This window comes from Bos indicus, chromosome 15 (genome assembly GCF_029378745.1).
Source record: "Bos indicus isolate NIAB-ARS_2022 breed Sahiwal x Tharparkar chromosome 15, NIAB-ARS_B.indTharparkar_mat_pri_1.0, whole genome shotgun sequence".
Taxonomy (NCBI): domain Eukaryota; kingdom Metazoa; phylum Chordata; class Mammalia; order Artiodactyla; family Bovidae; genus Bos; species Bos indicus.
In genome coordinates this window covers 28,227,008-28,241,584 of record NC_091774.1, presented here as the reverse complement: position 1 = coordinate 28,241,584, position 14,577 = coordinate 28,227,008, and the positions used below count along the sequence as shown (strand labels likewise).

The following is a 14,577-nucleotide window of genomic DNA, read 5'->3' as shown; positions in this document are numbered from 1 at the left end:
TTCGAGTGAAATGTTTACATTTATATTGAAATATGCACTAAAACAGAATGAGTTCTACTGGTCAATGAAACTTTGCCAAAGCAGAATCACAAAACTTCCGTTGGGGAGGTCCAGTCAGCTAGCAGCAGTGATCCCCAAGCAGGAACACCAAGGAGAAGCCTGGGTGACCCCACCCCCAAAAGCCTCCTTTGAAGAGACCCCAATTCACTTCTCCCACATGCACCCACACAGATTTAGGAGCAAAGCCATGCTCCTCATTTTCATATATCTTTAGTTTCTTTTTTGCTGCAATAAATATAAAATTGGCAATGCTCATACACCACAGCACAGACAATATCTCAGGCTTTAGCATACAGCTGTAAACAGTGACTAGGTTAAACAAATGAAAAAGGAAAAGAAAGTTGAACATTACTTTTAAATGACAACAGAATTCCTAAGAGCAGGATACGAGCTACTCAAGATTTGTTTCGGTGGGTTAAGGTTACTGACACAAAATTCAGCTTTAGACTTGTGTCTGGACTTGAGGTGGTAGCCAGTACACTGCCTGTAGCAGTTTAGAAATGTGTGGGGAACAGAACACGCCCCAGCTCACCTCTGGCAGTACACCTCCAGCCTGCCACACTCAAGACAGGACCGCAGAAACCTTCACAGTGGTGTCACCAGCTGCCATCGAGTGTAGCAGGAATGGGCGGGCAAAGGAATGGGCATGTGCTGGGAGACCAACAGAAAAACACCGCGCTGGCTGCCTGCAAAACTGGCTCCTTAATCACAAGGACAGTTAGGATGTTTCACTTGGACAGTTCATTAAACTTCATATATATATGTGTTTGTGTGGGTATATATATTTTATATATATATATATGAACTCTACAGATTAGGCATTAAGTTCTGTCACTGCAGCAAACTGGGGTGTCAAATGAAAAAAACCAGATGAACACTTTTTGCCTAAAGCAGTGCAAAGAAAGCTGCAAGAAATCCAAGTGGACTCAGTATCTGCACTGTTAATAACGGGGCTGACTTTTATTTCAAAGGCTAGTGGTTCAAATACTATTGCTCGAATAGCTCTGGTAAATATAAAATGCAGTAATATCCAAGGTTTATACACAGAAGCAAAGGAGCTGAAGGCCAGCTGACAAAGGGATATGTGACTCCTAGTCAAGAGAGAAGCTAAAAGCACATGCTGCCGGAGTGACCTAATGGGGTTTGGACCGTACCCCCACCTCTGACAACAGAAAAAGACCTGGAGAGGAAACAGTCTTTTCACACATAAAACTGTGGCTTAATTAATTCTCCTCCCTATAATTATACCTCAGCTAAGAAAAAAAATCTGTCCTGAAAAACTCAAGAGCCTGGGCTACTAAAAATAAAAAGGAAAATTTAATATACTAAACAAGTTTAGTAAACATCACATATATTTTCAGTTGTTAATGAAGACATGATACATTCAAAAGTTGTTTTTTTTTAAAGACCAAAACAAAAACAAACAAAAAAAAAACCCCCACAAAATACCTAGAAAAAGCCTTGACGAGAAAAAAAAAAAATCTGCCCAAGTTCTATCCCTTTCAATCAGATGTGGCTCTTAGCACAAACCACAAATCCCCCTCCAACACACAACAGCAATGCCATGAACCTTGCAAGCCAAGTATGAAACATACGCCTTAGTTACTGAACTTGAACGTTAAGCTGAATCTCTGCAGAGCCCATCTGGATGGGTTACTTCAATATCCACCTGGTCCAGTTTAAAGTATTCGTTTGTAGATCCAGTTTGTATATATTCCATTGGTATATTAAATAATAAACCACCTGCTCCTATTATTTTTTAAACGGCAGTTCTTGTAGCTCATCAAACCATTAAGATTACAAAGAGCTCTCTTGAAAGAAATTCACAGATGAAGATACATTAAGGAGAAGTCCTTAAGGTTACACAAACCTATTTTTTTTTTTTTTTTTTTTACTAAAATAGGGGGGATCAAGTAGAGTGTATATTCTGAAGAGCAGTTTCACTGTTTCCCCATGAGAAGAGGCCAAATTTTTCTGGACTGATAATTTAAAAACTAAGCCAAGAAAAAAAGCCAGGTCTTATGGAGTTGGAAACAGAGTTCCAATTTTTTCCCCCTAAAAGACGAAAAACTGTTAACAGGTTTTAAGGGAGAAACAAAACATAACCAATCAGAACTCTGAATATGGACAGCACTACACAGACTATAGCACAGAACACCACACAGGAATGAGTTACACACCAGTAATATCATCATAAGAGTAACTGGCTGGGGACTCACACTTCCAGCAACAGAGCTCCTAGGTTAAAAATGTGTTAAAAGCTTGTAATGTCAACAAGGACCCCCAGAAAAGAGAGGGGATGAGGGGGAATAGAGGAAAGGCTGCATGCATGGGTCTATTACAGACATGATATTCAGCAGCATAAAAATAATACCCTCAACAGAGTCCCCCAAATGGGGCCAAACCTATTTTTCACTGCTAAGCATGGGAAGGATTAAGAGTGGAACAAATTCACTAGTGACTATAGCATCTCCCATATATGAATGACAAGCACGTTCAATCTGATGCTATATGTTGCTACAACATTGAGAATATGTATGAGTAAAGCAAAACAAAAAAGACTAAATAATGAACTTTAACAACTGGAAAAACATCTGTTTTAAAGCCAAGTAGGTGTGATTCTAATCATTATTATATATGACATAATCCATACAAAGAAAGGCCAAGCATCTTCATTTTGTTCAGTACTTAGGCTTGATGTTGTCCTAGGAAAAACAGTGATAATTCAATGACTGTGTCACACATATAACTAAAAAGTCCCCTTCTGGTTTCAAATGAATTTAAACAACCATCTTCCTTGGCTAATTTTTTTCCTGTGTAAAACAAACCTTCTATGTACAGGACCAGTTTAGATCCCTCCTCCCCTTCAAACACTAGATAGGAACATTCGACAATGCAAAGTGCCTTAAGAAAGAGAAGGATTCTGTAGTGCCAGTGAGAGAACTGATCTGAGGAGGCTGGGATGCTAGTAACACTGACGGGAGCCAGTCAGGCAATGGTGGTTTGTTTTTCCTCAGGTGTTTCCTCCAACAACTGCATGATCAGTTCATGGAGGGGTTTGCAGATCTTTGCATAGCCACCTCCTGTGAGATGCAGAAAATCAAACATGTCGTGGCAGGAGATGGCACCGTCCGAGTGCACGAAGCCCCCGTCTGTGTCCAGGAGCTGAACGTTGGCGAGCTTCGGCAGGGAGACCTTGAGGAGCTGGTTCACCTTGGCATTCTTTTGCCTCAAGGGGTTGGGCTTCTCACCTCGAGGTAACAAACCCTGGGGAAGAGCAGAGAAGAATATGAGAAGACACACTGTTTTCCTCTACTTACTTGTGATTTCAAATATCCCTGGGACTCTCCATTTAGCATTTTTTATACCTTTGATTTCTGAAACACTGGACTAGGCCCATTTTAATGAAAAGTTCTCTGACTATTCCTGCTTGGTTTCTTCTCAGGTTCCTCTTCCTCCTCCTGTTCCTTAATTGCTGGTATTCCTCAGGGTCTTGTCCTTGGGCCAGTACTCTTCCCATTCTACACACTTTAGCCCAGATCACTTCCACGGCTTCAGAACTCCTACTGAACGTCCAGGTATAGAACCAAACCTGAATGTCTCTCAGGTACTTCTAACTCAACATGTCCAAAAACCATTTATCATCTCCCCGGGACTGTATTCCTTCCACCTTCTCTATGGCAACTGTCCTTTCAACATCCCCAAGTCTCTCATCCCATAAACCTTGTCTATTTATTGTTAAATCACTCAGCTTTTACATCCTAAATATTTTTCTAATCCATTCTTTTCTGATTATAAACAACATTGTTATCTATCACTACTCATCTCAATTAATGTAAAAATCTCCTGACTGACCATCCTCCCTTCAGTAGTATCTTCCCTTCAATTTATTCTCCAAACAGTCCACCATATAGCTAGAATATCTGGCTCAAACACACATCTATTCCTCAATGCCACCTGACACCTCACTACCACACATGAGAAACGGAGCTGGAACAAGTGCTGTCTTGATGAATCAGAGCCACGTACTACCTGGTAGTACGAAGAGAGATGTGGCAGGTACAAGATGAGTTTGGAATATCCTGAATGACAGAAAGTAAAGAAGTATCCCCCCCCAAAATGATGGGGCACAGTCACAAGCATTCAGCAGCCAGGTAAAAGGGACTTCCAAATGGCCAAATCCAAGATAATTTGAGGTGTGCTCTAAGTATAAAACACGTACCAAATTTCAAATGTATAGTATTCTCCCACCAAAATACATACATGAGGGAACTCTGCTCAATGTTATGTGGCAGCCGGGATGGAAGGAGAGTTTGGGGGAGAGTGGATACAAGGCTCTGTGTGGCTGAGTTTCTTTGGTGTTCACTGAAACTATCATACCATTGTTAATCGGCTATGCTCCAAGACCAACAAAAAGTTCAAAACAATAAACAAAACAGAGATGTATCCTAAATATGTTTTTAACTTACTTGTTAATGATCTAATGTATTTTTCAGCTAAATCAGGTGTCTGTCCTTCTCCTATAGTAAATAAAAGCTGGCTCTTATATGCCAAGAGAAGGTTTTATCATCTCAAACTAGAAATGGCTTTACAGATAACTGACCCTATCATAAGACTGTCAGAAACCCCCAACCAACACCACTGCAGCTCAGGATGTCACGACAGCAAGTTGCTGTTATTCAGGCAAAAATGCTGCCACCTGTTTCTCCTACTGGGTTTGGTAAGAGGTCTTATTTCATAAAAATGGGTTTTCTGTAGGCATTCTACCAAAAGAACAAGAAAAGTTTTATGCCCAAAGGAAGTACTTATTCATGTCTACTTTATATTATTTCAGCAAAACATTGGGCTTTTATTTTCAATTTGCTGTGTGACTGTACAGTTCCAAAAAGAGCTACAGAACTATGAATATGGTACACCAACATTTCCTTCTATCCCTGTTAAGTGCAAATGAGGTCAACCCTAAATCCTAGTTTATATGACAGTTAAAAAGTGCAAGGTTTTGCATCTAACAGTTAACAAAGAAAAGCAGCCCTCACTGTTGGCACATCAAAGCTTGGCTGAGATATAATGAACGACTAGGAAAGATGGTCAGCCACCAACAAACAAATATGCTGTTCTGACTTTCAGAGAATGTCACAGCAGTTAAAGCCATAAAAATGTTAAGCTGCAAAAGCAAAGCGCCACGCCTACTGGGACTGTCAAGCAAGGATGAGAAAAGTATTGTATGTTTTGCCGAACATTTTCCTTAATAAATACGTATCAAGGGTACGCCATGTGATCTGTGATTTTTCTCTGTAGTAAGTGGTAATTGCTAATGTTACAGGAGACAAAAAATTACAATCCTAATTTCTTTACCATGTAACAACGATTTTAAATTCATTTCCTTTTCTAATTTGCATATTCACTTCAAGCAATTCCAAATATAATATATATTGTTTAGGATTCAGACCTTTCGATTAAATAATACTGTAAATTTTGTTTGCACACAGACTTTGTAATTGTCACATGATTAGTGCTATTACATTCAATGACGTGTAATCATTCTCCCATGGGGTTGATTATTTAGGTTACTTCCAATGTTTTAGTATTATAGATAACACCACTGTATATCAAACTCAAAAGCCTGGCTGAAACAAAGAATATTTACGGAGGATTTATTTAGCAACACTCAGGCAACAAGTATGTCCTAAGCAAGTACAATGTACCAGCCACTGTACTTCAGAGATGGGACTCTTAACCATAATGTAATCCTTTCTGGAATAAGGCAGGATCTAAACAAGTAAGTTAATTAAATACCATGTAATAAAAAAAACAAGACCTGGCTCCCCAGAACTCTGCTATAATATCCAAACTCCTAACATGGGAACTGTGGCCTCTTTCTCCGAACTACCCCAGACCTGAACTGTATTCCAGGATAACCTTCAATTCTTCTAGTACCCTCCTTCACTCACCCAACAAACACATATACGAAGAAGTCTGTGATCATTTCCTTCCTTTCTTCCTCCCTCTTTCTCCTCTCTTTCTTCTCTGTAATACTTTCTCTTCTTTCATTTCTCCATTTATCTGGAGACCAATGAATTTTTTAAAACTAAACTCAGATGTCAACTTTTACGTATTTATCCTGCCATGTCCATCTACCAGCTCCCTGAGAGGGACTACGTCTTACTCATCTCTACATGCTCAGGACCTAGAAGAGTGCCTCGTACATAGTGATTCTCACACTTTTTTTGAACAAATGACTACCTTAATAACACTTATCTCATTAAAACACTGAATATATACGAGATTTCTCAAAAACATGTTTTTAGCTGGCTAAGAATGCCTACAGGTAAACTTTAACACTGAAATAAACAGCTGTTTACCCCTGAGATAATAAAGGCAATGCTTTTAATTGTACGGAGGGTAACATTTCCTCATGGGGTAAGGTTATGAAGTACCTATTTTCTTCCTGATGGAATCTCTGATAAAGAATTCAGAGATCCTGATAAATACACCACCTTTACTATATTAACAATGGAATAAAACAACAGATCTAGGCTAATCTAAACCCAGGTCTAATGAAAAGAGCATTCAGGGGACTTCCCTAGTGGTCCAGTGGCTAAGACTCCACGCTCCTGATGCAGGGGTCCTGGGTTTGATCCCTGGTGAGGAAATTAGATCCCACATGCTTGCAACTTACCAGAAAAAAAGATCCCTCATGCTACAACAAAAATTGAAGATTCTAAATGCCTTAATTAAGATTCCGTGCAATCAAATAAACAAACTAATAAAAAAAGAGAACTCAGGACTAGAAAAAATGTCATGTGCATTTAAAAAATTATCAGAAGATCAGAAAACTTAAAGTTAAGGGAAGAAAAAAACGAAGTCTACCTTAGGCAATAAAGAGAACTTATAATTCTAAATAAGGATGAGCAGAAAAAAGATAATCCCCACAGCTGATTCTAGGAAATGATGAGACCCATAAGACAATGGCACATATCAGACAAGAGCTTCTCAGGAGCATCATAAGCTGCTTCCAACCTAAAGATTCTCTATATTCATGAGTGATCCCATTTCTAAAAAGACACCTCACCTTTACTTTAAGATACTGAGGTCTCCACCCACCCAAAGACCACATACCAATACAATGATTTTGGCCTGTGGCTGCCTTGTGTTGATAAGCTGTACGATGGCCTCGATTCCACCTGCTACTTCCTCTGCTGTATTTTCATGGTTGTTTGTTCCTACCCAGACAACGATGACCTGTAATTGAGGGAAGGAAGAAAAGACACTCAGGAATAAAGGAATGTCCACTAGTTAGTTGAAAATCTTATTTCAAAAATCAAAAAAGGAAAGATGAACTTCTCAAATGGTTAACTTCAACAGGGCAGGCCATCTTAAAACAGTAATATAGGGCTCATATATATTAATATCAGGATAAATTCCAAACAAAGCAATACTTAAGTGGTAAAGTTGTGCTAGGAAGAGACAGGAAAACTTCTTTATCATTGTGGAATTGGTAGTTAATCTCTTAAAATCCAGAAACTATACCAAAAAAAAAAAAACAACCCCATTTAATTGGACTCTAGTAGATGTAACCTTCTAGAAAAAATAAAAATAAAAGTACCCAAGGGAGGGTAGTGGGTATAAATACACAGTTCTACTTAAGGTAAAGTCAGTGGCATGGAGGCTGGTTATAGTTTTCTGAAGTTTTTCTGCTTTAACAAAAATTTTTACATGGTGACTATCATCTATAGACATACATCTTACCATGTAACCCAACGAAGTAATTTCCACCTAGCACAAAAAGAATATGCATGAGTTTTTCTATTAGGCAAAAATAAAACACTTTCTACTACGGCAACTGTTATCAGTGCCTCAGTTTTGTTCTCTTTTCGTTGTCTGGGGTTGGAAAAACTTATATGCAGCATGCCAACTCAGGACACTGATAATTTGATAAGGCACTGGGTACATGTTTGTGCTGAACATTTGTTCACATCTGCTTCAAATTTCCTTTAGAAGAACTTGCAGGCCGTGAATACCAATCTGTTTGTGTGTTAAGTGAATCCAAAATTACTTCCTCAAGTGAATCATAGCCCTGCTCCAATGGCCCACCTCTGAGGACTTTCCTCCCCTTACTGCCTCGGGACCATAGAATAGCAAACCTCATTAGCATCAAATCTCTTCCAACAGCAGACGAAGATAATTATAACAATTTCAAGTATGAGCCACACAAGCAATACACTGATCCGTAATTAAGCATGTATTTGGAATGTTCTTAAACAATGATAAAATCATCTATATTAAAAAGGCATGAAGCCAAGAACAACAATGAAATAATGGTTTAAAGAAGCAACTGAAAAAAAAATTTTAAACACTTTTTTTTACTTATTTGGCTGAGCCAGGTCTTAGTTGTGGCATGTGGGATCTAGTTCCTTGACTATCAAACTCATGCTCCCTGCATTGGGAGCATGAAATCTTAGCCACTGGACCACCAGGGAAGTCCCAGAAGAAATTTTTCTTAAAAACTACCAGTTTCTGACAATTTAACTCTCTGCAAAAGACTTAAGATTAAGGTTTTTTTTTTTAAAAAAAAGCTTCATTTCACCTTAGGTTTAATATTCTCCAGTTCTCCATTCTTTAGTCTCCATAAAACATGTCTTGTTGTATCTCCCCCAATTCCAAAATTCAGTGCATGAAGTGGAGAAAAAAGCTCTCGCCATATCTAAAAAGAGAAAAATTCATTTATTTAAGCTAAAATTATTGGGAAATAAAATCCCTCAACTGCAATGTATTGTGAGGCATTTGAAATAACAGCTTCCTTTTTCTGTATTCAAATATTAACACCCCAAGTGGTATGCTCCCAACTGCCGAAAGCGCTTTGGAACTCAGCTCTCAGTGCAGCATTAGGCCTCAGCTCAGGACTTGAGTCACAACGCAGAGGTTGTGCACTTAATAGGTACCAACATTTATAATTAAGCAGTCAACTCAATATATTCATCTTTCCCTTTATTAAATCACTTAAAAGAAATGAGGGGAAGTAGAAACATGAGATGAAAAAACTTAAGAGTGCTTAATTGGAGAAGGAAATGGCAACCCACTCCAGTGTTCTTGCCTGGAGAATCCCAGGGACGGGGAGCCTGGTGGGCTGCCATCTATGGGGTCGCACAGAGTCGGACACTACTGAAGCAACTTAGCAGCAGCAGCAAGAGTGCTAAACACAAAAAGAAACCTATCTTTTCTTTTAAATTTCCCTTGGGAGAATGCCTGAACAGATTCAAAAGTTCACCCCAAAAATACATAACATTTTAAAATGGTAAAACACAAATAGTAAGAATTGAGAATCACAGCTAGGACAAAAATGGGCAAATACAAGCAAAGAAATAGTAAAATGCAAGTAAGAACTGAAAGTCATGACTAGGACAAATATAATGTGAGGCTTCTTGGAAGCCAATGGAAAAAGGGGAGTGTACTAATAAAAATGCTACATTTTCTGTCTTGTGCTTGATGGCACCAAGAATCCCATCAAGTAGGTCTGATTTCCCTTCTAACTCTGAATTAGAGCAGAATGGATTAAAGTCCGTTATTGACGGATGTGTTGACATTAGCAGCCCAGGACCACCCGCGCCCCTTCACTTTACCTCATACTGCTGCATCAACTGTACCATGGAGTCCCCCACGAACAGGACATCCGGCTCTTTGTCTTTGCAGTCCAGGACAAATCTGTTGTGCTGGTGTGAAGAAGAAAGAACAATCAGAAGCTGGCATTTCTTTCCCTGTGAGACTTCTTGGCTTAGAACAGTTGTCCAACCAGTTACTCTGTTATTAAACGTTCTCTTTGGTCTGTCCCTAAAGCTGATTCCTCTCAACTGCAATTAACTGTTGGGTCCTACCAAACTGATCATTCTCATGTGCTCGAGAAAACTGGAACGCTGCAGAAACCGGAACAGAAAAATGCATTCTCACACACACACACACGCACATATATATATTTAAATAAAGCTTATCTTTTCCTCCAACTCTTATGAAGAACACTTAGACATATGAAAAGCTGAAGTAATACAATGACTACCTGTACACACTCCACCTACATTCAACATTTTCCCATATTTGCTTTATCTGTGTGTTTGGTGAATCATCTGAGGGTAAGCTGCCACACTCTGTTTCTTCACCTTTAAATATTCCAAATGCAAGGACTTCCCTGGTGGTCCAGTGGCTAAGAATCTGTGCTCCCAATGCAGGGGGTCCAGGTTCGATTTCTGTTCATGGAACTAGATTCCACAGGCTGCAACTAAGAGCTCACACGCCACAATGAAGGCTGAAGAACCCACACGCCGCAACCAAGACCTGGCGCAGCTAGACACATCAAAAAAAAAAAAAAAATTTCACAAGCATCTCCTAAGCATAAGGGCAGTCTACTGTAAAGCCATAGAACTATTATCAATACATCTAAGAAAATGAACAATAATCCCACAACTAATATTCAATCTTTACAATGGTTCTAAGAATTGAATAAAGTATTTTATATTATCTATTTTTAAAACTAGGATCCAATCAAAAGGCATGCATTTTATTTGAATGATTTTAGTATGGTCTTTGAAAATGTCTGCTAACCTCTCAATGTGAGATGTTGGCAAACTAAGAATCAGGCTTTTTCAGTCTAATCCAAGTTTCTAGGCTGGGGTGACCTAGCCCAGGTATGCTTCTCTCTGCTCTTAAGGTAAAAAGATTTTATTCATTGATGTTAAACCAGAAGACACAGTTTAAGTTTTTATATTCATCCCCAAAACAAATTAACACAATGCTTTAGCAGGTCTCTAACCCAGTTCTATAGAAAGGTCCAAATGCAGTTTCTTCTTAAACGCTACATTCAATTATGCTTCCCCTAAGGTGGAGATGCTACTTAAGTGTTTCTGCTGGTAATACAAGTGGAGATGACACTGTGCTGAAACTGAGATATTCCACTGAGACTGGTGAAAATACAAAAACATTTCTGGAAATAATTTGACAATTAAGACATCTCTTCTTAATTTGACAGGATTTGGGATAGCTTTTTCTTTTTTCTTGTGTAAACAATTTTTTTTTTGCATATATGTTGCCAAAGCAAGCACTTTAGAGTGTTTTTTTTTTTTTGGCTGCACAATGCAGTGGAATCTTAGATCCCCAACCAGGGTTCAATCATTTTTAAAAAATTACTATTATTTCAACAGTGTTTTTAAACTTAAGGGATAAGATGAGCAAGAATAAAACTTTAATTTCACTGAGTAGTGCTCTTTCACATCATGTCATCTCTCTGTGGGTACTCAGGTATCAACTACTTCTCAATACCAACAAAAACAGCTCACTTTTAAAGAACATCATGGAATTTAAGCTCTGCTGTTCTAATGGTTTCAGTCCTTTACATTTTCTTTTTAAATAGTTGCAATGAGCTTCGAAAAACAGAAAAGATCAAAGCAAAATACCTATAGCCCTACCATCTTAACCAGTACCTATTAATGTTTTGGGGTACCTTTTCTCATCATTTTTTCACACATTCCCCATTCCTCCCCCGCCTTAAAATAGTTGAAATATATGCACATCTCCTTCCGGCAACACAGCTTTGGGGGCAGAAAAACCTATGTGCCAATTCCAGCTTAACTACTTTCGGATCAGCGACCTTAAGCAGGTACATAACCCAAGGCTTCCACATCTTCTGACAATTCTGTTTGAGTTGTAAAAATGAGAGTTCCATAAAAGAGACCCAGCTTTTTGCTAGCACCCAATAGGCACTCAATAAATAGGGCCATTATAATTACATATAATATTATATTAAAAACATTTTTCTATGTGGCTACATGATTTCCATAATCATAATTTTAAAAAAATTTTATCACATAAATTAAAAAGAATATTCATTTACTTATTTGGCCAGGCCACACAGTTTGTGGGACTTTAGTTACTGATCAGGGATTGAATCCAGGGCCTTTGCAGTGAGAGCATGGAGTCCTAACCACTGAACTGCCAGGGAATCCCCTATAACCATACTTTCTAACACTACTTAATATCCTACTGATGCATCCAGTGAGACGTACATTTGTTTAGCTCTTTTCCTAGTGAAAATTTGCCAGGAACCTCCTATTGACTGAGATGAAGAAATTTACTTTTTTTTTTTTTTTTTACATGTTGGTAGGTTTTTAGGTCAAAGATTAACACTTTTATGGGTCTTAGAGATATTTCCAAATTCTTAACAAAATGGCTATTGGCTGTATCTATACTGACTCCAGCGTGTGTGTATAAGAACTCATTTTACCATAGTCACACCTGTGCTGCTAAGTCGCTTCAGTCGTGTCCGACTCTGTGCGACCCCACAGACAGCAGTCCAACAGGCTCCCCCGTCCCTGGGATTCTCCAGGCAACAACACTGGAGTGGGTTGCCATTTCCTTCTCCAATGCAGGAAAATGAAAAGTGAAAGTGAAGTTGCTCAGTCGTGTCCGACTCTTAGCGGCCTCATGGACCGCAGCCCACCAGGCTCCTCCGTCCATGGGCTTTTCCAGGCAAGAGTACTGGAGTGGGGTGCTATCGCCTTCTCCAATAGTCACACCTGTACTGGTCATTAATATTTCCCTCTCCCTCCTTCTTCTTCTCCTCATTGTTTTAATCTGTACCTTTTGGAAACAAAAAGTTAAACAGTTCTTGTCATGCTCATTGAGATATTTATCTAGTATATCTGAGGATATTTTTACTGATGATACAACAAAAACATCAGTGTGTCATCTGTAATATTTATTGCAAATACTTCTGTCTGCTGCTAAACCTTTTTTAGCTGGTTACTGTTTTGATATGATTTGCTATTAAATTTGTCTACAGTCAAGTCTTTTAGTATCACCCTGAAAAAAAATTTTTACTATGGAAAATGTCAAGCATACAGGAAAGCAGGACAATACAATGGATCTGCATATATCCATCACCAGTTACAGCAATCATCTAACTATGGGCATTATTAATTCAACATTTCAGCAACTACTGCCCCATCTCATTCTCAAGTTACTTTGAAGCAAACCAAGGATGGAGCACTTCATGTATAAAAATTTCAATATGTAACTCTTAAAAGATTTAAAAAATTCACTACCAAAATACCAGTTCTACTCTTCTAAAATTAATAGCAACTCTTTAATATCAACAAACAACTAGTGTTCAAACTCAATGTTACAAAATTTTATGTTTTTTAAAATCAGGATCCAGACAATTTGTCTCTTAAAATCCCTTTAGAATGGGAGAAAATAATAGCAAATGAAGCAACTGACAAACAACTCTCAAAAATATACAAGCAACTCCTGCAGCTCAATTCCAGAAAAATAAACAACCCAATCAAAAAATGGGCCAAAGAACTAAACAGACATTTCTCCAAAGAAGACATACAGATGGCTAACAAACACATGAAAAGATGCTCAACATCACTCATTATCAGAGAAATGCAAATCAATACCACTATGAGGTACCATTTCACGCCAGTCAGAATGGCTGCGATCCCAAAGTCTACAAGCAATAAATGCTGGAGAGGGTGTGGAGAAAAGGGAACCCGCTTACACCGTTGGTGGGAATGCAAACTAGTACAGCCACTATGGAGAACAGTGTGGAGATTCCTTAAAAAACTGGATAGAACTGCCTTATGACCCAGCAATCCCACTGCTGGGCATACACACCGAGGAAACCAGAATTGAAAGAGACACGTGTACCCCAATGTTCATCGCAGCACTGTTTATAATAGCCAGGACATGGAAGCAACCTAGATGTCCATCAGCAGATGAATGGATAAGAAAGCTGTGGTACATATACACAATGGAGTATTACTCAGCCATTAGAAAGAATACATTTGAATCAGTTCTAATGAGCAGATGAAACTGGAGCCTATTATACAGAGTGAAGTAAGACAGAAAGAAAAACACCAATACAGTATACTAACACATATACATGGAATTTAGAAAGATGGTAACGATAACCCTGTATGTGAAACAGCAAAAGAGACACAGATGTATAGAACAGTCTTTTGGACTCTGTGGGAGAGGGAGAAGGTGGGATGATTTGGGAGAATGGCATTGAAACATGTATAATATCATATAAGAAATGAATCGCCAGTCCGGGTTCAATGCAGGATACAGGATGCTTGGGGCTGGTGCACTGGGATGACCCAGAGGGATGGTACAGGGAGGGAAGTGGGTTCAGGATGGGGAACACATGTACACCCATGGCGGATTCATGCTGATGTATGGCAAAACCAATACAATATTGTAATTAGCCTCCAATTAAAATAAATAAATTTAAATTAAAAAAAAAATCCCTTTTAATGTACAGGTTCCATCTTCCTCAGTCACCACCTTCCAAACTTATTTTTTAAGGACTATGACTGTCTGACCTACAGAATCTTAGGTCATAGTCTAATCTCCACAGTCTGGACTCTGTTGACTGCATTCCTGTGGTGCTGGAGGACATGTTCGTTGGTTCCAGCTACTTCTTGATATGTGGTACTTAAGTCTAGATTAGGGCTGGATAGTTTGGCA

The 14,577-nt window shown here is 38.7% G+C and overlaps 1 protein-coding gene across 1 annotated transcript in view; it reads right to left on the bottom strand.

The window, feature by feature from the left end:
* PAFAH1B2 (platelet activating factor acetylhydrolase 1b catalytic subunit 2) overlaps positions 1–14,577 on the bottom strand; it is a 28,508-nt gene continuing 13,931 nt past the window's right edge. Inside the window, exons 3-6 of the mRNA XM_019975253.2 lie at positions 9,681–9,770; positions 8,648–8,764; positions 7,180–7,302; positions 1–3,327 (exon numbers count right to left, since the gene is read on the bottom strand). Of these exons, the coding sequence (XP_019830812.2) occupies positions 3,049–3,327; positions 7,180–7,302; positions 8,648–8,764; positions 9,681–9,770 (609 nt within the window). The 3' untranslated portion in view covers positions 1–3,048. The remainder of the gene's footprint in view (positions 3,328–7,179; positions 7,303–8,647; positions 8,765–9,680; positions 9,771–14,577) is intronic.